Raw genomic sequence first — 20,333 nt, 5'->3', positions numbered from 1 at the left:
GTGTAGGATATTATACCCATAGTTGTCTTACTGGGGCTGTATGTCCTGCTCTTCAATTTTTAGGCTGAAATAATTTGTGATGTTATGAAAGTCGTGACTCAACTGCTTCCCAGCAGTGTGCTGTCCATTTGTAAGAACCGATTTTCCTGGAAGTCATTACTTTGGAGTGCCATTGTCAGCTGCACACATCCCCTCTGTTCCTGCCATCCTTTGTGGCGCAGATTTGCCTGTTGTTGTGAGCGAGGATGTTGCTACCACTGATGCACAATCTATCAGCTTTTTCCATTCTCTTCTCTCTTTTCTCTGTTGAATTGCAGTTTCCTTTGTCTTCTGCGTGGTGCGCTGAAAGAGGCTGGAAAATTTATCATGGTTGTTTTTAATGGGTTTTTAAGGTCCAGCACGGCAGATTGAATTGATTGAGGAAAATTTCCTGGAGCTGCAGATTTTTTTCCTATTAAAAATATTTTTATCTTTAGAATTTTTCTCTAAAAAAAAAAAAAAAGACATAGTTTTTCCTTCTAGTCCTATAACAAAGCCCTGCTTTCTAATGTTTCCACATGGTCAGATATTAGCCATTTCCTGAGATAATTTAGTTTGGTCATGTGTATGGCTAGCATTTTTATTGTAAAGAATTCTGCTAGTGGTTTCATGATAAATGCATACAGCATTGGGAAATGACTTTTATTGGGCTTAGTGTGCATTTAATAATGCATTAACAAAATTAAGCGATTTTGTGTGTGCATAGGTCTTAAAAATGTATAGGAGAAAAGTGCACTACTGTAGGTATGCAAGGATTTAAAACAAATGAATCTTGCCTGACTGCATTTTGTATGCTGTAGCATAAAAAAATACATTCCCAGGAGCTCAGTAGGTGGTTACTATCCTCTTTTCCTTTGTTTTAACATATTTTGAAGGCAGATCAGGAAAGAAAAACGAATCCCAGTGCCTGCCCCCCTTGTGGCCAGACTGGCAAGCCCCTATGTGCTTGAGTAAGGCTGTCTGGGGTTGGCTGGCAGCTCTCAGTTCATAGCATGTGAAGCAGTGGTGTGGTGTGCTCATGGCTTCCCACTCATCAAACCTTGCTTTCATTTGCTTATACTTCAGATATCTTCAGGCTGGTAGTTGTGGCAAGTTGAAATGTCTTGTTTCTTATTTAAGAAAGCAGTGTGTGCCTGTGTGGTTTGTTATGCAAAACTCAATTTGGCTTACTCATTTCATTGTCTTGTTATGTTTACAATGCAGAAAATCAGTATATTGAGTCCTATCTATCTTGTAGGAATTAAAATATTCTAATATTAAGACGGTACAATTCCAGAAATGCATGGATCTGCATTAATGTAAGCAGAGCAAAGGAATAAAAAGTGATGGTGTGCAATATATTGTAGCGCTCTCATTGATTTAAGATCAAAATGCCACGAAGATGAGGTAGACGGAAAATTATGTGTATGTTTATTTCAAGCACATGCAGAAACAAAACATTGTATCGTCCACCACTGCTGATCGTATTTGCAGGAGGCAGATGAGCTGTCTTGCCTAGGATCAAATCAAAGATAAAGTACAGAATTAAAACAAACAGAAACAGCCTACTGATTTTGAATGCTTCTGTTTCCAATGCCTCTTTTGAAGATATGTATCAGGACATGGCTTTTCAGCAGATAGAGATGCTCGGTGTTTTCTGAGTGCTGTTTCTTTCCTTTAGGGCTAAAATAGCTAACCCAAACAGGAGATGTGAAAATCTCTAGTCACACATGAGTCCTGGCCACAATAGCAAAGTACAGATGAGATGAAGGTTGTGGCAATGCAGTCTTGTGGATGGGTTTTGTTTGTACCCTGCTGTCAGGTTTCACAGAGGAAGAAAAATAAAAGTCTCTGTTTCACTGAGGTCAGAAATGCTTTACGAGAGGCAGAAGTTCGATCCCACAGGTTTTAATTTTCTGGAAGAGTGTTTGCTTATGTGAGGTTCAGTGATGGGCACGTAACTGGTGACTTTATTACACTTGTGGTTTTATTACAGTCAACCTGCTTTGTAGATTGCTGTATCTTGCCATGTCATCGTGTCACAAATTATATTTGAATCCTTCGACATCTCCCCAGTTTATTTTCTCCTCGGTCACACACATGTTTTTGTCCCTCATCCCCAAATCTTCCCTGGAGCCTACACCATAATGTCCTAGGAAGCAGAAGAGCACGTGTACATGCAGCATCCTCCCTGGATTCACTATTCGGGCTGGTCCCCCCTGCTTTGCTAGAAAGCAGCACTATGCTGCTCGCTCTGCTCCTGCATGTTCTGTAAGCTGTATTTTTCTGTGTAGCTTCCCGGTCGTATCCCTCATCTTCAAGTGTGCTGCACTATCTCCATTTATCTTGTGTGTAATGGCTGCAGCCTTGCCATGCTTAAACTTCCTGTTGTTTCCTAGAAATTGCTTGCCTGTCTGTCAAGGGAAGCTGCTTCCAGCTCCAGACTAGAAATCAGGATATGTGCTAAGGGCATCCTTCTTCCTTCCATTTTTTAATAAGAGATAGAGAAAGTGCTGTCTCTTGTATAGCCAGAGTAACATTGTCTGCTTAGACCCAGCCATCTTCTAGCCTTACCTCTTTTCACACTGCACTGATAAAAATAGGTAATGCTGTTGAATATAAGTAATATGCTCACACAAATCCGTATAAATGAACACTGTGTAGATGGCTGTAAGGAAAGTGTGGAAAGACAGAAAGTTTGCTATCTTCTGGATGTTACCTTCCCTGGAAATAGTAATTCACTGTTCTGGAAATAGTAACTTGGTGGGTTTTCTTGCAAAAAATGAGAAGTTTGGTACTGAATGAGGTGCAAAGAGCCCAAGATGCAGCTCTCATGCTGCATCTCTCAGGCCCACAGATAGGCCAGGAGCAGAAATATGCTGAAACACACGGGAAATGTCTGCTGCAGCATCACATGAGGTCAGTCAGGCATACTGTGCTTTAAAAAGCGCAGACAAAACAAGCTTTGGTGAAAATGTCACAGTCTAAACATGGGTAACAAAACACAGACTGATACAGTCCAAGCTTGGTGGGAAACACGGTGGGAAAAGATTTTAGCAACCTTCTTCTGGCAAGCTTGCCAAGAGCTATCAGCATTTTGAGCATCCCACAGTAACAATGGCACCATGCTTCCAGGCAGGAGAGCCTGGTTTCTTACTAATATCACAGCACTTCCAATTTCCAGTAGCATCCTATAAAAAGGATCCCTTATTTACAGCTTTCATTTCGCATTAATGAAGTGGCACATTGATGCGGCTAATCAGCGGCAGCGAGGTGACGCAGACCCATGGAGCTGTGGTGGTGGCAGTCACTTCAGCCCGCTCGCCAGGATAAAAATAAATGCTGAGCCCTGGCGAGGGAAGCTCCAGCTGCAGGGAGCACGTCCTGCACCCTGCCAGGCTCCGCAATTCTCCTGCCACGTGCCTGGAACAAGGAGAGAAATGGTTCTCCTGTATGTGTTCTTTTCCTTTGCTGCTTCCCTTCCCCATCTCTGAGCAAGGATGTGAGTTCTTGTGCTTGCCATGGCTGAAGCTTGCACCTGAGTTTGGACTAGAATTTCCTCAGATAACTGAATGCATGCAGATAGCCCAGTTGGCTTCCATAATTCAAAAGGCTGTTTTTTCCTCTCTGTGGCACTTTGTGAGCTTAATTTAATCCCTTGTCATTCCCTGTATGTGGGTAAATGTCATCTACTTCATTCATGAATGAATTCACACGGCCATGTGGAGTCTGTATCTTGCATGCTGCTCTTGGAAGGGGAAGGGGCTGGTAAAAGGGGGAGGTGCAAAAACCCAGCTGGAGGTAGAGATGCCCAGAAATAGGCCTTGCTTGCAGCATGCTGTAAGGGCCCTGAGAGGCTCTCTCTGCTCCATACCGTGTAATGACCACAGTACCCCTGACCCTTATGGGTCCCTTCTGATTTCGGATATTTTATGATTCTCCATACAGCTAACTCTGACTGTACTGCTCTTGTACCACCAGTCTCACACCTGATGAAGGAGGAGCTCCTTTAAATGCAGCTCTGCCGTTAATGGGGGGGAGACTATAACTAATCCCAGCATTTTTTTCCTTTCTTGATATTTCCATAAGCATGCGGGAAAGCAGAGGTCTTTTGGCAAGGTGCAAGACTGAGATAGTGTGGAGGTTCTTGGTATGGAGAAGATAGCGTTTGTAATCCTGGGTATGTGGACAAAGAGGTGGGTGTACAGCAATACAGGCAGCGCAGAAAGCATCTGCGAGAGCCTGGGCATCTTGTAACGGCGTATTTCTAATGCAGTCAGGAATTAAATTAATAGTTGTGTGTGCTTATTTTGAAGCTTTCATGACATGAAAAGAAGTGTATAGTTCATTGAAAAAGGAAATGAGGAACTATTTATTCTTAAATAGAAATCACTGTGGCCAAATCTTTTTCATGAATTTATACAATGGGTTGGATTAGTCTTAGGCTAAGGCATATGTGTGCTAGCGGAGCTGCACTCTGTGCCTGAGTCTGCTCAGTGCTCTATTTCCATTTCCTAGACAGATCACCTCTGTCGAGGGTGTTTTTTTTTTTCTTTAAACAGAGGTGATGTGCATTTCTTAGTTCTCTGTCTGGAGCTACTTGGCTTGTGAGCGCTCTGTACTTACAGCTCAGCAAAGGCTCTCCATCACTCGATGTCACAAGAAAACTTATTTTCTGTGAGGGTGACAGAGCACTGGAACAGGCTGTCCAGAGAGATGGCGGAGTCTCCTTCTCTGGAGAAATTCAAAACTTGCTGGAAACTTACCTGTAGAACCTATTGGAGGGAGCCTGCTTTAAAAGAGGGTTGGCCTAGGTGATCTCTAGAAGTCCCTTTTAACTTCTGTGATTCTGTGATGCTGTGATTGTGTTGCATTGCAGCCTGGGCCTCAGGAGAAGCAGCACAGGAGCAGGCTCCTGGTCTTCTACCTTGCTTCCCAAAGAAAACTATCCCCAGAATTTTGGAGATGAATGGCAGCTGAGGAGAGCTGGTCACAGAGGGAGTTAATAGGAAAAAAGGTGATGACTGACACTTCCCAGCTCCTCCATCCCTGCCTGGACCTCGATCCTGCAGCTGGAAAGCAAAGGATGAACTTTGTTTTCTGCACTGTTTGTTGCTTGTGGTTATTTAAATTGCAGGCTCTCTAGGCTTCCTACTTAGGTATAACTCCTACCAAATTAGGGCCCAGGGACCTTCAAGGCCTCTAGCTGCTAATATAACACAAATAATAATTGGACGCATAGGTACCTGGCAATTTTTTGTTCCCCCCCCCCCCCTTTCCTTTCCTCTTGGACCAAAGCAACCATTTCTGTGAAGACTGTGTTTGGACTTTGCAGCTGTACATTTTATATTGCGTAATCCTGTAGGGTCTGAGCTGCCTGCGAGAGCCAGGAGCGGACAGAGCTCATGACAAATCAATTTGCTGACCTCTGAAATAATTAAGCAAGTAACACCAGCCTCGAGTCCTGTTTTACACAAGCAATGTGCTATTCATTTTTTGCATTTTTCTGCCTAGTGGGAATGGTTATCTCAAAAATAATAGAAGCAGAGTGATCAAGGAAGTCTTTTTCTGGAAATGTCTCCTAAGAAAATTAGCCTTTTCCCCTGTATACCCATGTATTTGCATACGTTTTTTCTTTGCTCTTCCCTGACAATGGTGGAGATAATAATACAGTTGTGGGCTTTTTTTTTACTTTTAGATATCCAGATGATCTTTGTGTACTTTACCATGCTGCAGCACAGAAAACACAGGCTTGTTTATTGCCTAACAGCATATATGTGTTTTATGATTAATGCGCTGTGTTTGTTATACACAGGACTGATAATAGATAAGGAGATCAAAGTCTTCTGTGAATTTACAGCAGCACTATAAACAAGGTGAAAGGGTTGCAGGTGTTTCCTCTGCGAGTGTTATACAAAAACATATGTCCCTCTGCCGCAGCACACCATGTGTGCTCTTTGTCTTTCCCTGTGCAGCAAGACAATGTTTCTGTAGCACATCCATGGCAAGTGCTGGAAAGGAAGAGAGTCTGGGTGCTGCAGGAGGGGTTATGCCATGCCATGTACCTCTTGTCCCATGACTCCTGCTTTGGCTTATGGCTGGATGTAGTGGTGTAACCAGCAGGAGCAGGGAGGTGATAGTCTTTCTGTACCTGGCACTGGTGAGGCTGTACCTTGAGTGCTGCGCTCAGTTCTGGTCCCCTCACTACAAGAAAGACAGTGAGGCCCTGAAGCATGTCCAGAGAAGGGCAGTGAAGCTGTGAGGGGTCTGGAGCACAAGTATGATGGAGAGCGGCTAAGGGAACTGGGGTTGTTCCATCTGGAGAAGGGGAGACCATTTTGCTCTCTACAGTGACCTGAAGGGAGGTTGTGGTGAGGTGGAGGTCGGCCTTTTCTCCCAGGCTGCAGCAATAGGACAAGAGGTAATGGCTTTAAGTTGCACCAGGGAGATTCAGGTTGGATATTAGGAACGATTTCTTCTCAGAAAGAGTGGTGCTGCACTGGCACAGGCTGCCCAGGGAGGTGGTGGAGTCACTGTCCCTGGAGGTGTTCAAGAACCATGTGGATGTGGCGCTGAGGGGCGGATGGGCTGATGGTTCGACTAGGTAATCTTAGAGGTCTTTTCCAACCTTTATGATTCTAGGATTCTCTTAGGCCCTCGTATATCTGTGACTTCTGTGGCCACAGCTGAACTAGGTGCTAGGAGTGGGGTGAGACACCTGGGCTGAAGCTCTGCAGAAAGCAATGGTGGCGTATGTGCAAAGCAGCAGAAGCCTCTACTAGATTGCTGCTTATTCTAGAGGGTAAAAGAAATGATGTATGTACTAAATGGCTAAATTGCAAAGAAGACTGCAGCATCCTGGATGGGGTCTGTCCTTTTCATTAACTGCTGCAAGAAAGATGACTGCCTGCTTCTGCGCCTACAAACCAAACTGCTGCAGTTGACTGTGTTTGGTATTTGTAGTCTCTGAAGTTATTAAAACACTCTGAATGCATATTAACTTCCCTTGCCTGATACACTACAGTGTAACCATCACTTTGACCTTTGGTAAACACGCTGGAGGGCAGTCTGGCTTTTCCATAACTTCTGCCGGTAAGTCTGTGCCCTCTGTTGAGCATCTCTGGAAAACACTTTGTGGAGCCCTCCCAGGGATGGTGCAGCACAGTCTGCTTCCCTCTGGCATCAGCAGTGTATGGGGCCATGGTGTCTTGTCCCCCTCCCAGCCCCTGGAGAAAACCCACTCTGTCCTCATGCTGGTGATGTACCATATCTGTTCTATCTCACCTTCCAACAGATCTAAAACTATTGGCCTAAAAACAGAGATGTTTTTATCTACTTTGGAGGGATGTATACAAACTGAAATTTAATAGGTATTGCCCTAGCAGTGTGGCTTAAATGAGACCCCATCTACCCTTGAAAATTGCACTTTTGTGTGTTGTGAACATTTCTTTTCACAGGTGTGTTACAATGGATTACTCTGGGGACGCTGCTACATTCACATGTTCTTGTTTCTGTGCAGGAGTGAGCGAGGTAGTCATGGGCGTACTCTGAACATCCTACATGAGAGTATTACAGAGATTTGGGCCAAGCGGAGTAGTGGTACTGTGTCACTGTAGTTAAAGGCAGGACTACGGCATATGGACAAGCCCTGTGAAAAGATTAAGCTGGAGAAAGTTAATAAAAAGTGGTGTCCTAAATTATTCATGAATCCATTTGTAATGTACTTGCTGGGAGGCTTTTGTTTTTCTCAAACTCTTATTTATTAAAATCTGACAAGAATATCAGGTTTTGTTCAATAATAAATCTAGGCCTCTGTGAAGCTGGTGATATCCTCATGTAGTAATACAGAATCAAAATGGAGTTACATGCCAAGGGTGAATATGTTATTTACTTTGGAAGAATAGATTATTGTTCAGAAGGATTTTATCTTTTACTTGCAATTTGAAAACAAATTTGTTGTGTTTTTTTTAAATATAGCTGGGAGGTGACCTGTTGGTTTTGAGACCCTGATGCTGCAAAAGACTTTAAGTGTATTAAAACTCAGTTAAGCATATTTGTGGTGGTTGTGGAGGTTCTGGACCAGTATTTGCTAAAAGTAATAGTTCTTATGGTCTTGTTTCATACTTTGTGGAAGTCATACTCATAACTTGTGGATTTTGACTTTCAAAGTATGTCCATACATGCCCTCTTCTTTCTATATCCTAGAAAACATGAGATAAATTTATACTCAGGAAGTAGCAGAAAGGAAAAAAAGCCAAGAAGAGAGTTTTACTGTTTGGGGTACAATAGAAGATGATACTCTGAGTGCATTTTCCAACACTTGTTTCTTACATGCAGGCAGAACTTTGATAAAAAACGATGTGCAATTTTTTTTTTATATTTTCAATCTATTAATTTTAGGATAACTTTTTTCTGTTTTTTTTTTTTTTTTCTCCTTCCCTGCCCTTAGGTATAGCTGCATAAGGAAGGGGAAAGCAGATACCCAGATAGATAGAAAGTTAGAGAAGAGTAAATAAAAAAGAATGACCCTAGCTGTAGAAGCAGAACTGGGAGTTTGGATGACTGGTCTGAGCTGGAGAATGAATAAACTTGTTTGAATAAGCTTGGCTTACAGGTCACTTTCTTGTAAAAGCAGCTTGAACAGAACACGCTCCTGTCCCATAGTTTAGTCCTGAATACAAGCACAAAGTGTACTGTGACACAAGGGCTCTGACTGTGAGTACCATCCTGTTATTGCCATGAGCTGCAGCTGGAGCTCTGCAGCTTCCCAAGATTTTAGTAAGCTAGAGGTGTCATGCACACGCACATGCTTTGCAGGGTATCTGGTGAGGTGCCTCTTGGTGCTCGGGATTAAAATATCTGGGTAGACTTAATCAGCTTCTGCTTCAAGTTTGAATCTGATGTTTGGGACTTGGTCCCTAAGAAAAGCTATGTGTTGGAGCACCAGTCACTAGCCATTAAATGAGACACTCCGTAAGCTTGGGGAGGGAAAGAAAAAAGTAAAGTGTAAAGTTAGGTTGGTTTGGAGGGATACTGATTTCCACCTTGGGAGCTTGCTTTGCCTCTTTAGCATCAGAGATGTTGTACAAAATCCACAAGGAAAGGATATGTAGAATATTATCTTTTGCCAAAGGTTGATCAAAACACTCCGTAAAATGAGACCTCAGCTCTTCATAGAATCATAGAGTGGCTTGGGTTGGAAGGGACCTTAAGGATCATCAAGCTCCAACCCCACTGCCACAGGCAGGGCCACCGACCTCCATATCTGATACTAGACCAGGCTGCCCAGGGCCCCATCCAACTTCGCCTCTTCCTTATACAAGCATAAAAATCCTGAAGAAAACTTTGACCATTAGAAGACAGATACTTCGCTATGGTTTAACAGACTAGGAAAGAGGAGAGGTTTATTTTAATAGAGTATTGGAACCTGTGTCTAAGGTACAAATGGAGCTTGTGTGTTAGATTTGGGAAATAACTCTTCCCTCTGGAAACATGAAAAGAAGATCTTTCCTGAAGAAGTTTTTTTTCTTACTTTTTTTCTGACATTTGTTTGTTATGAGTTTTGGTGGAATGGGGTCAAGGTGGGCTCTGAAACCTTGCTTTGGAACCAAGATATTTGTCTGACTTGTTTGCCCCTGGTGGAATCAGTGCTGCTGCAGCTTCATTGCCATGGGAACCTCCACTTATAAATTTAATTTAGCCCAAGGTTTGCTTGTCTACTCTGTTGCTGCAATGTAGACAGGTGATAAGCACCATATTGATATTAAGCTGTGTCGTACCAAAATGATTAGGCACTGATATTAACCACAGTGCTGCAGCATCTGTGGTTCTGCTCTTGAGTTGTGCTCTGAGCTCCCCTGCCTTCCTGCACCTGCCACCAGCCTCCTTTTCCTCTCTCCTGATGCAGCAGAGGCAGTATCACCTGCATAATCTTTCTTGGTTGTGGTGCTCCTTCCTGCCCTGCAGAGCAGCCAAGCACTGAGTGTCCGCAAGCCCTGGTGGAGAAAGGAGGTCTGTGTCCCTAGAAGCCATGGGATGTGGGGTGGGTCTCGATGCCTCTTTAGCATCCGCTGTGGTGTCAAGTCACCAAAGGCACAGGTCCTGGTGAAGTAAGGCCAGATCAAACTGGAAGCAGGGAAATAGAGGGCGTATGAAACAGAATGAGATGCATGTCACCCAGTCTTGTCCTAAAGTTTTATTAGCTTTTTTATACATGGCATACATCACAGGTTGTTGGGTTTTTTTTTTTTTTTTTAATTGGCATCATTTTGTGTTCAGATGGTACCTGTTAGATGGTAATGATGAGCTTGGAGTCTGAGATGCGCTCAGTTCCAGTACTTCCAGCAGAAGTGGTGGGAGTGTACATTTACTGCAGCCACACTGTGCGGAATGGTTAAGTGTAGGCAGGGCTTTGTCATGGAAAGACGTTTTGTATGATTAGCTGCAGAATAATTGATTTTGTAGGTCTTCCACAATTGTTAAGAGTTGCTGGTTGCTAGGGTTTTGTCCCTCTGTAGTTGTGTTTACTGATACTGCATCGCTTTGTACAGAATTCAGAAGTGAGCAGCGTGTGTAAACCATTATGTTAAAATGCTGGGTAAGTATTGATTAATCAGTAAATGCTTTAAGCTATTTCCTTTAAATTCCAGGACCACACATCTTAATTTAATAGTTGAGAGAGATGGGGGAGGATGCTGATCTACACAACAGTATATACTTTTTGTGGTGTTTTTTCATGGCAAGTATTTTCAAACCAAGAAAGAGATTTTAGGGAATGTGATGGTTCTCTGGTTGATGTTATCTGCTAAAATGACTCTGCTTTCTTTCTTGTAGATACTATATTGGTCACCAGATGTTTGTGGTGATCTCCACACCGGAAGTGATCAAGCAAATCTTAGTGACAGATTTCAGTAACTTCACCAACAGAACTGTAAGTAGATAGAAAGATCCTCTTTGTGGACAGAGGCGATAACACTGCTAATTTGAGCTTAGACCAGAAGTGACCACAGGACAGCTGGAAACATAGTGGGGGAAAATACATGGTTCCAGAAAACCTAAAGGTGTAGAAACTCATTGTATGTGTTTCAGTCAAAGAATCCTGTTACCAGGACACTGAGGATGAAAGGGTCTGTCCTTAAAAGAAATACAATGCCATTGTGACTGAGGCACCAAATGGATGTAGGAGGGAGAGAGTTTAAATATCCAGTTTTGCCATTTACCTCCTGGGAAAATCCTATGCTAGCTCTTTCCTTGGTTCTCAGTCTGTAATGTGGGGACAGTGTTATTTGCTTTCTCCCACCCCTGGTCTCTTTTGTTGTCTTAGATTTTCTAGGGCAGGAATGGGCTGCTGGGGCCAGGCACATGCCTCCCTCAACTGGCATATGTTTCTTAGCTTTTTGAAAATAAAGAATAGAAAAGAATAAAGTTGAGATTAGCAAGGATTTATACATATGCTGCTAGTTACTTATTTTACTTATAAAAACATATATATTAAAAATCACTTTTCTGAGTTCTGGTTAGAACAAATAATAAAAAGGGAGGGAATAGCTGAAGATACAGCAAAGATTTCCATCAGTTCCTCACCATTTTGTAAGTAATACTGTGGCTGTGACCACACACTGCCTTAGTGCCATCCGTTCTTTTCTTCCTCTTGGCCCCTTTGTGTGTTCAAACCTGCTCACATAAACCTGCATGTATTCAGAAGGGTTGTTTATGTCCTTAGGGAAAATTTCATTTCTGATCAGCTGTTTGCCTCCTCTGTCCCTCTGATGCTCTCTGCAGCCAGTCAGTCTGTTTGCAGATTGCGTGTTTCCTTTGCTTGCTTCTTCTGGTACATGAAGTTCATCTTGTGACTACTTGTATCTTATTTAATAACCACTTGTACCAGTCACCCTGCATTCTGCCTGTAACTCACATCTAAATGGAAGAATCACAGTGTGCAAGCTTCCTAGGCTGAAGTTCTTGCATGCTGTAAGGTTCCTTTCCCCATTTTCTCTGTATTCAAATGAATTTTCTGCCCCTTTCCTACTTCCATCCCCAAGCATGTAACCTATTTCTTCCTGTCTGCATGCCTTTCTCCTGTATATTTGATGAGTAGGTTGTTTCCACTATTTCGAGCTGTAGCTGATGCCCAAATAACACCTCCTGAAACTAGAGAGCATTCCCTTGAGGATATGTTCAAATACTCTTTCTGCGCTTAATTTCAGTCAACCTCACCATTTGAATACATCTGTACACTGTCATCCTTCTTATGTTGGCTGAATTTTACTTTTTCTTCAGACTTTTGTGGTGAGAGGTTTATCTCTCTTTCTTTTGGTTGTACATCCATCTGTCATGGTCTGTAATATTTGTGTTCCTCTAAACTTCAGGTAATTCAGATCTCTGTAGCCAGTCTCTCTCTCTCTCCTTTTATTTTCTTCATCAGATCAGTTAGGTGTAGTTGTATGTGTAGATTCATGTCTTACCCATATCGCTTGACTGTCCTTGAACCATCTGTGATTTTTTTTTGTGTAACGCCCTCCTTTATGCATGAGGAACTGAGGCACAGACTGGTTTATATATCCCTGCCACCTACCAGCAAGCATGTGGCAGATGTTAAAATTTAAGTCCTACTTTTCTCTCTAAGAACAGGAACAGTTTTCCCCCCTGTACACTGTTGCTAAATCTGAGTTGCTCAATGCCCGTAAGTCTAATTCAAATGAACTTGCTTTGTCTTGTATACTTTTATCTGCTCGTCCCATGGTCTTTTCACACAGCTGCAATCTTTGGGTGTTACTTCTTACTTTCCACTTTGTTCCTCTTCTTCTACCCTTTACTTATCATTAGTAAAGGATAAGCAACCTTCCATTTCTGGGTCCTTCCATGTGTGACTTGGGAATCTTTTTTCCCTCCTGAATTTTCACACTGGACAATCAACTCTTTAATACACTATCAAATCTCTCAGGGAGGTGTTCTGATATGCTGTATACTAAGGATTCTCTATATGTTAATAAATAGTGCAGTATGGTATGTAAAGAAGGTCAGTGGTGTAATTTTTATTGTAAGTGAATAATGGTGGAAAGGTGAGAATGGGAAAAACACTTTCCAAGAAAGAGACTCTTCTCATATTGACTGGATAAATGTCATTTTAGGGCTTTAATAATTTTATGTTTATACTTGTAAAAATAATCAAAGCAAGCTTCTCTACTTCAAGCGAGAGTCAGTTTGACAGGGGAGAATTCAAAACACAAACTAGATCTCTCTACCTTATTTTATCCATTCCTTTCCCAAATGGTGTGCTGATGAGTAGTTATAGAACTGGCTTTAGAGTTAGTGCTGTTCACAAGTTTAGGCTAATGTATTTCAATCCAGACATGGCATTCACTTATGTTGTTATTTTTTAACGTGGTAAGCAGCTAAACACCATGCAGCTGTTCACTCACTCTCCCCAGCCAGTGGGATGGGGGAGAAAATTGAATAGACAAGTGCAAGAACTCATGGATTGAGATAAGTGTAATAAGGAAAAAGAATAATAAAAAGAAAAAGCACAGTAACAAGAAGAACAAAGCAGGTGATGTAGAACACAATTGCTCACCAGCTGCTGACCAGTGCATAGCCATTCACCAAGCAGCACCTGCCCCAACCAACTCTACCAGGTGTATTGTTCCGTGTGACACCCTGTGGTATGGGATATCCCTTTGGTCACTTTAGGTCAGCTGTCCTGGCCGTGTCCCCTCCCAGCTCCTCAGCATCCCTGCTGGCAGGGCAGCACAAGAAGCTCAGAAGTCCTTGACTTAGTGTAAGCACTTCTCTGTAACAACTAAAACATTGGGTGTGTTATTAAAAATATTCTTATCCTATATCCAAAGCACAGCACCATACCATCTAGTGAGAAGAAAATTAACTCTATCCCAGTTGAAACCAGGGCAACTTATTTTGGCCTAAAACGTTCTCTCAAGTGTCAGTTCTTCAGAGTGGGAAACATGGGAATGGTGAAAGCCCCATGGGTGTGAACAGCCCTTGAGAAAACCCAGCATGTTCTTCTTTTTTTATTTCCCTCTTTTTTCCCCAAAATTCATTTCCAAAGTCTAAATTAGTGCCACCAGAGGGGACATGGGAGTTATCTAACCTGAGTGCCACAAAGAGAGATTATTCACCATGTTCCCTAGCAGTTGCATCAATAGCGTGTTAACATTGTCACTAACATGAAGGATGCATAGGATGATGTCTAAAAGCTTGGTGTTTTACAGGGTAGAAGAAGTTTGTTTCATGTGCATTTTTCTGCTCTTCCAACTGACCTAAATATGTATTTATTATAGTAAGAGACAATGGGAAATTCAGCTTGTGAAGGGTTGCAAACAATAGATGTACTTGATAGACAAGAGCGAATCAGATGATGATTCAGTGAACTTGGAGCTTTTATTAAAGCTATTCATAATATGTAATGTCATGTCTTTGCTTGTAAGAAGAATGACCTTAATCTGAGATTGCTGGCAAGTAGTCAGGAGATCTTTATGGAATGGTGGTTTTAATGTTCTGAGAGGACTATTGGAAGAGTTTTAGTTTAAGACCTGGATGAGAGATCCCATGTTACTGTGAGGGAAACAGATAAAGGGCTGTGCTCCTTGCAGCCTTGGAGGCTGAATCTAAAGTGTAAGAAGACGTGGTGTGCAGTTCTGTTGATGTGAGTGCCAGGTTATGGCATATGGGGATTCCTGACCAAGGACAATTCTCATGAAGTAGGAAAGGTCATCTTTGTCTGGTTTTCTTCTAGAGGAGAAGGGAGGGCTTGCCATCCCTATTGAAATAATGGTGGTTTTATATTTCTCCTTTTTTGTGTGTGCCAGAAGGAAGCTGGCATGGTGTTGTATTTGGCCAAAGGGACCTAGATGTGGTTGTCCTGATGCAGGAACTTATTTTCAGGAACTGAGTGTTTTGTTACTGTTTTGTTACTGGATTGACTGAGTGCCATAAGGATTCTTCCATGCTTGCCAAAGCAAAGCAATAGCAGTAGGTGCTGGGTGAATTGGGCCTGTCTGTGCTGGTTGTGGGTGTCTATGCTCAAATGACAGCTGTGAAAAAGGCAACATCTTGCATCCTCTCTCCATATCCAGGGAGAGGTAGAACGCTTTTCCTGCATTGAGCATGAGTGTTTGCTCATTATATGGACAAAATAGATTTTGGATGTGAACAGGTGCCAAATGATTGGTCTTTTTTTGAAATATGTTTCCCTTTGATACTACACATTTCACATCTTTGCTATGAATATCTTTTGAACGTTGCTTTAAAAAGCCTTTTAGATTCCCTTGCCCTCTTGTATTGTTTCTGGGCTAATGATTAATAATTTTTGTGACAGAAATGTACGATGACTGCAGATCAAATCTGCATTAAGGTTCACTTCATTTTAGAGCAAGCAACGAGGTCTTGCACAGAGTGTTACTCCCCTGCAGGTGTGGGGTATATTTTAGTGTTAACCGTATAATCACAAAAAGGCCATAATGACATCCTATTTTCCCACTTAATTTTGACTTGAGTAAGGTGAGCATTGTAGGCATTCAAAAATAGAAATGTCTACTGTAATGTACCTTCATACTTAAGGAATATGAAGCCCATTCCCTATGTAATTATACTTGAAGAAGAAAAGATGAAAATTAGCTTACAGACCTTCTGCCAAAAATATGGAACTGATTTTAGTTTAGTTTAGTATCCTAGGCACGGCTGTGCTGCAGTGAATGGTACCTTCTTCTCATAAACATGATAAACTGTCTCTCGAATAGAATTTTTCTTTTAAGAGCACTAGGACTGTTCTTTAACCTTTTTTAACTGCGTTATTGTATTGTGTGTGAGACACGTTTATGATGTCTTGCGTTCTGCCAGTCAAGATAATGATACATAATCTGTTTTCAGATTGTTTGTAAGTTGTGCATTGAAAACTTGTTTTTGAATTAGTACTTGAGAGTCATTAAAGTGTACATTTAAAAATGTAAGAACAGAATGTTAAGATGGAGAAAGATTATCCCTTATCTAATGTAAATGACAAATTGTCTCAAAGTTGCAGGCCAAACTCTTGCCAAAAATGTGGATCAGTAATCCCTAAGGCAAAGGTAAGCGCTGGCTAGTTGAGGTTTGTCAGGCTGCTGGAGTCAGTGTTCTGCCAGAATTCATGTGGCTATCGCAAGTGGAAACTGATAGTTGATCCAGATCAACTCCTTAAATCTGTGTGCCAACTCACTGGAGGGGGGATGATGTTTTTAGATATACAAGTCTGCACTGATTTCAACAGAGAGCATCGCTGTTTTCCTTTTTTCTCCAGAAGCTTTGCTGTTACAGTGGAAAAAATGACAATGAAATAATAAATAATAATGAAGTAGTAAAAATGACAAAAATCTGACAAGAAAGTTGATATTACCTGGTGGTGCAAACTCTTTGTATCCCTCATGAAGGAAAAGAGTTACCCAGCAACAACAACAAAACAGTCTCCAAATAGGAAGGAGCCATTTTCTGCATCTTGTTCAACTGTGATCCAGGATGTCTGATACATTAATGAATCAGCTGATCTTTCTCATCTCTTGCTTGAGGACAGAGAACCAGAAAGGAAAGTGTCTATGTATTGCTCTATCAAAGGGTCTATCCAAATTTGATACAGTATACCCTCCAGAGGTCATTTCCAACCTCAACCATTTTGTGACTGTGAATTTTGGGTCAGGGACTCCGACAGTGGTAATTAGCGTACTTCTATTAACTTTAGACTGAAAGGAATAATTAATCTCCAGAGCAGGGCCTGGTTGCATGGCTGGGTTAGAACAGCCCAGTGTGGTACCTCAGGAACGGACTGTGTGTGTGTGTGTTCTTGGCCTTTTTCAAGTAAAGGGTCAGTTGCGTGTCTTGTGCAAGAACTTACTGGATGTACGCTGCCTTGGTTTTAGAGTACACGCCCTGCTGGTAGGCAGCAGCCCAGCTGATGTACTGTCGTTAGGTAAACACTGGCAATTCGGTCATATATACAGAGCCCGATCTAGCTTAGAGGCCAAGCTGGTCCTTCACGCTCTCTGACAAATAAGGTTTTTGTTTTTAAAAAATGAACCAACTCACTTACTCATTTGGAGACAAGTCATGCAAAAATAGCTATGGAATTAAAAGTTGTGTACTGTTGCCAGAAATGTGTATGCATGCTGTCTTGACCCGTACTCTTGTTTGTTTGGTTTAGAAATGTTTCTTCTCTTCAAATTAAATATGCTGGGATTATTTCCTGTTGTGTCAATGTCGTTGTCAACATCTCATGCAAATTTCTTAGTCTATTCCTAAATTGTTGTTGCAAAGTACAATGAGCTCCACTTGTAAACAGATGAGCATGCTTTGTTAGGGGCTCACCTGCACGTTGGTACATGGTTTGGAGCAGCAGTGACATACACAGTATGAAAGCAGACAAGTCAATATTTGGGAAATGATTCAAACAATTTAAACAAGAGAAAAGAATGTTGAAATTTATGTCATTAGATCTTCAGATTTTTTTACCCTTTGAAATGACTGTTCAGTGGGATGGTATAGTATGCAAGTGATGTTCCAGTATGTGCTTTTTCAGTGTGTACAGTTTGACTGTGATTTTTAGTTTTAAAAACAAGCTGCTTTTTGAAGCATTGGAGGGAAAGAATGAATATGCCTTAAGTTTATTTAACACCTCAATCTTTTAAGATATATTTCTTCATTTTGCAACTCTGCTTGTGTCAGAGGAGATGGAACTAAATGATCTTTGAGGTCCCTTGCAACTGAAGCCATCCATTAATTTTTCCATTTGTTCATCTTGTTTCATCTTTGTTTTTGTTGGGTTTGCATACGGCATGCAAAGTGACATGCAAAGGCTTCTGGACCCAACATGCCTCAGAATTTGTTGTTATTCCTGCCTTTGTGCTCGCATGTATTTGTATATATTTATGGATGCATACAGATGTACACATATTTGATTTAAGGTGTCTGAGATTGGAGGAAATGCTAAAAACTCAGCCCTCACTAGGGGAACTATGGGAACTTCATAAAATGTGCCTCCTCACACATGCCATAGTGACATTTCAGCTCATGATGCATCAAAGCCATCACACCTCATGGCGGGTCTTGCTTTGAATGCATAGTTCCTTGGGCTAGAGCTGTGAGTTTCTCTCCTCTCTCCTTCCCTTTGTAGGACAACATCAAGTAAGTGTCAATCCTACCACATGTGCAATAAGGCTGAGTCTCACTGAGCTGAGAATGTTCACTGCTTCCCAAAATCACTCTGTGCTTTACGAGGGTAAGTGAAAAGGTGTCCAAGCAGTGAATTTATTAAGATTTGCTCTTTCTGCGTAGCAGTTTTCTACAGCTGCTAGATTGTCGTTGGTTTGAAATCCTGGCTGGTACGGCATCGTTACAGAAAGGGAACTATGCTGGGAGGAAATGTGTTTGGCTGTATAGCACTTAGCTGGTTAATATTAATCTGTTTGACTGCGTATCTGAGGGTGAATGTGAGTCCAGATGCCTGAGAGATTTTTCTAGTGTCAGTGCCTGCCAGGGCTGAGCAAGGGCTCTTACCCCTGCTTTGACCTGATGACTCTCATGTGGGTTTGCTGGTGCAGGAGCTCCTGGGCTTAGCAACTGCAGTGAAGTATCTATCCACTTTCTTTCCCTAGCGTTCCTCTGGGGCTATCTTCTAAGTACTGGTGAACCTTTCTAGCTTGGTCAATGTATGTGTAACTGTTTTGCCTTCTGTTTTATCTTGTAAAATAGCTTTTAATCCTGGACTTCCTTTTTCTTTCCTCTTCTTGCTTTCTGAGCTTGCTAGTTAATTTTTTCTAAGCTATTAAATCTGGTATTGTTTTAAAGTAGGAGTGCATATGCTTGCAATAGACATTTGAAAAATTAAAATAATAAATATTGAGAGGGTCATTTCTTTCAGACTGTGTATGTCTTTTTATGCATGCACAACAAATTACCTCTTATTCCCCATCTGCTGCAGCTAATAGCACAAAACTAATGTAAAATGATCACTGCTATTGACTGTGAAATTTATCAGACTTTGGCTTCAGTTAGGCTTAAAGAAAAACTTAATATATTAGTAGGCTATGTTTTGGGAATCACCTGATCCTCTGAATCCCAATGGGGTGAAATCTGGTTTTGTGATTAAGGCTTTGGTTTGGGATTTAGGAGCTCTGAGCTCAATTTTTGGCTTTGCTACAGAACTCTTGTGTTCACAAGGGCAAATCATTTAGGAAGTGCTTTGTCACCTTAACAAATGTGAAAGAGAATAATGGAAATTTCCAGCTGAACATTAGCACTAGTGAATGTTAGTGCTTCAGAACTTATGGAGAGGGTTGGGGTTTGATTTTTTTTTTTTGAGTGGAGTTAATTCAAATTGCTTTTCCCTCTCTTTTTTTTTTATGCAGAAGTTTAAAAAAAAACCCTTCAGAAAAGGAGGAAAGTTTTATTTGAAAGCTTATATTTTTTTCTTTTGAAGTAACTTTTTCTTTCGATGTATTTTTTTTAAAGTAGCAAATATAGTATTAACAGTTTCAATTGACTGATCTGTATTTTGAGGATTATCTTAAGTTTATAATTTTTATTTTGTAATTCTGATTCAGAATGATAAACCAAGGGGGATCTGTCCTACAAGATGGGAAAGCTCATTTGTACTTACCTTGAACACCTGGCAAGTGCCTATAGTGACTACTAGTCATAAAACGATGTTATCATTTATTTAGTTCTCTGCATATTCTTAAGTCTCATTTAATTCAGTGGGCCGTGATTGTCTATTTTCAAAAGAGTGTTTATTAATAGTCTGCCTAGAGTCAGGATGTTCCCTTAAATTGAGGCCTTTCACTTTCACTGCAGCCTTTCTGCACCTTGCTTGGTGGGCAAAACAGTGCGTCTTGCCACATGAATGAGTATATATGGTAAGGATGAGTGCCTGAAGCTTCAGAAGGATCCTGAAAATCATAGTTCAGAGTCTCACAGAGCAATTTACAGCAAGCAATTTGAAAATGCTGACTGTAGTTAAATGCGATTATTTAACCTGAAAGAATGGTCTATTTGACTTGAGAAGAACCTCTGCTTATCCCTCACTGACACGTAATTTTCTCTGAGTGGTTGCCTGGGTGGTCTGGTGTTTCCAGAAAGCTGGCTGTGCTGTCATGGCTGGAGAGCACTCTCCTGCTAGAGCTCAGTGTATTGCCAAAAAGGGTGGTCACATTGGAGTGAGGTCTGAGGAAAGCCACACTTCTCTTAAGGATGCTATTTTAACCAGCTTATGTGGAATTAGAGAATCTTTTGGGTTGGAAAAGACCCTTAAGATCAAGTCCAATCATCAATCTAAT

At 41.4% G+C, this 20,333-nt stretch overlaps 1 protein-coding gene across 8 annotated transcripts in view; it reads left to right on the top strand.

Moving 5' to 3' along the window:
- Positions 1-20,333, top strand: part of TBXAS1 (thromboxane A synthase 1) — a 248,415-nt gene that overhangs the window by 101,365 nt on the left and 126,717 nt on the right. For all 8 annotated transcript variants that reach the window (XM_021387758.1, XM_021387751.1, XM_021387780.1 and 5 more), the window contains one exon: positions 10,852-10,948. In XM_021387758.1, the coding sequence (XP_021243433.1) occupies positions 10,852-10,948 (97 nt within the window). The remainder of the gene's footprint in view (positions 1-10,851; positions 10,949-20,333) is intronic.

The sequence above is a fragment of the Numida meleagris genome, chromosome 1 (genome assembly GCF_002078875.1).
Source record: "Numida meleagris isolate 19003 breed g44 Domestic line chromosome 1, NumMel1.0, whole genome shotgun sequence".
NCBI lineage: Eukaryota > Metazoa > Chordata > Aves > Galliformes > Numididae > Numida > Numida meleagris.
The sequence above is the reverse complement of the archived record's forward strand: the minus strand, read 5'-3'. Positions and strand labels throughout refer to the sequence as shown.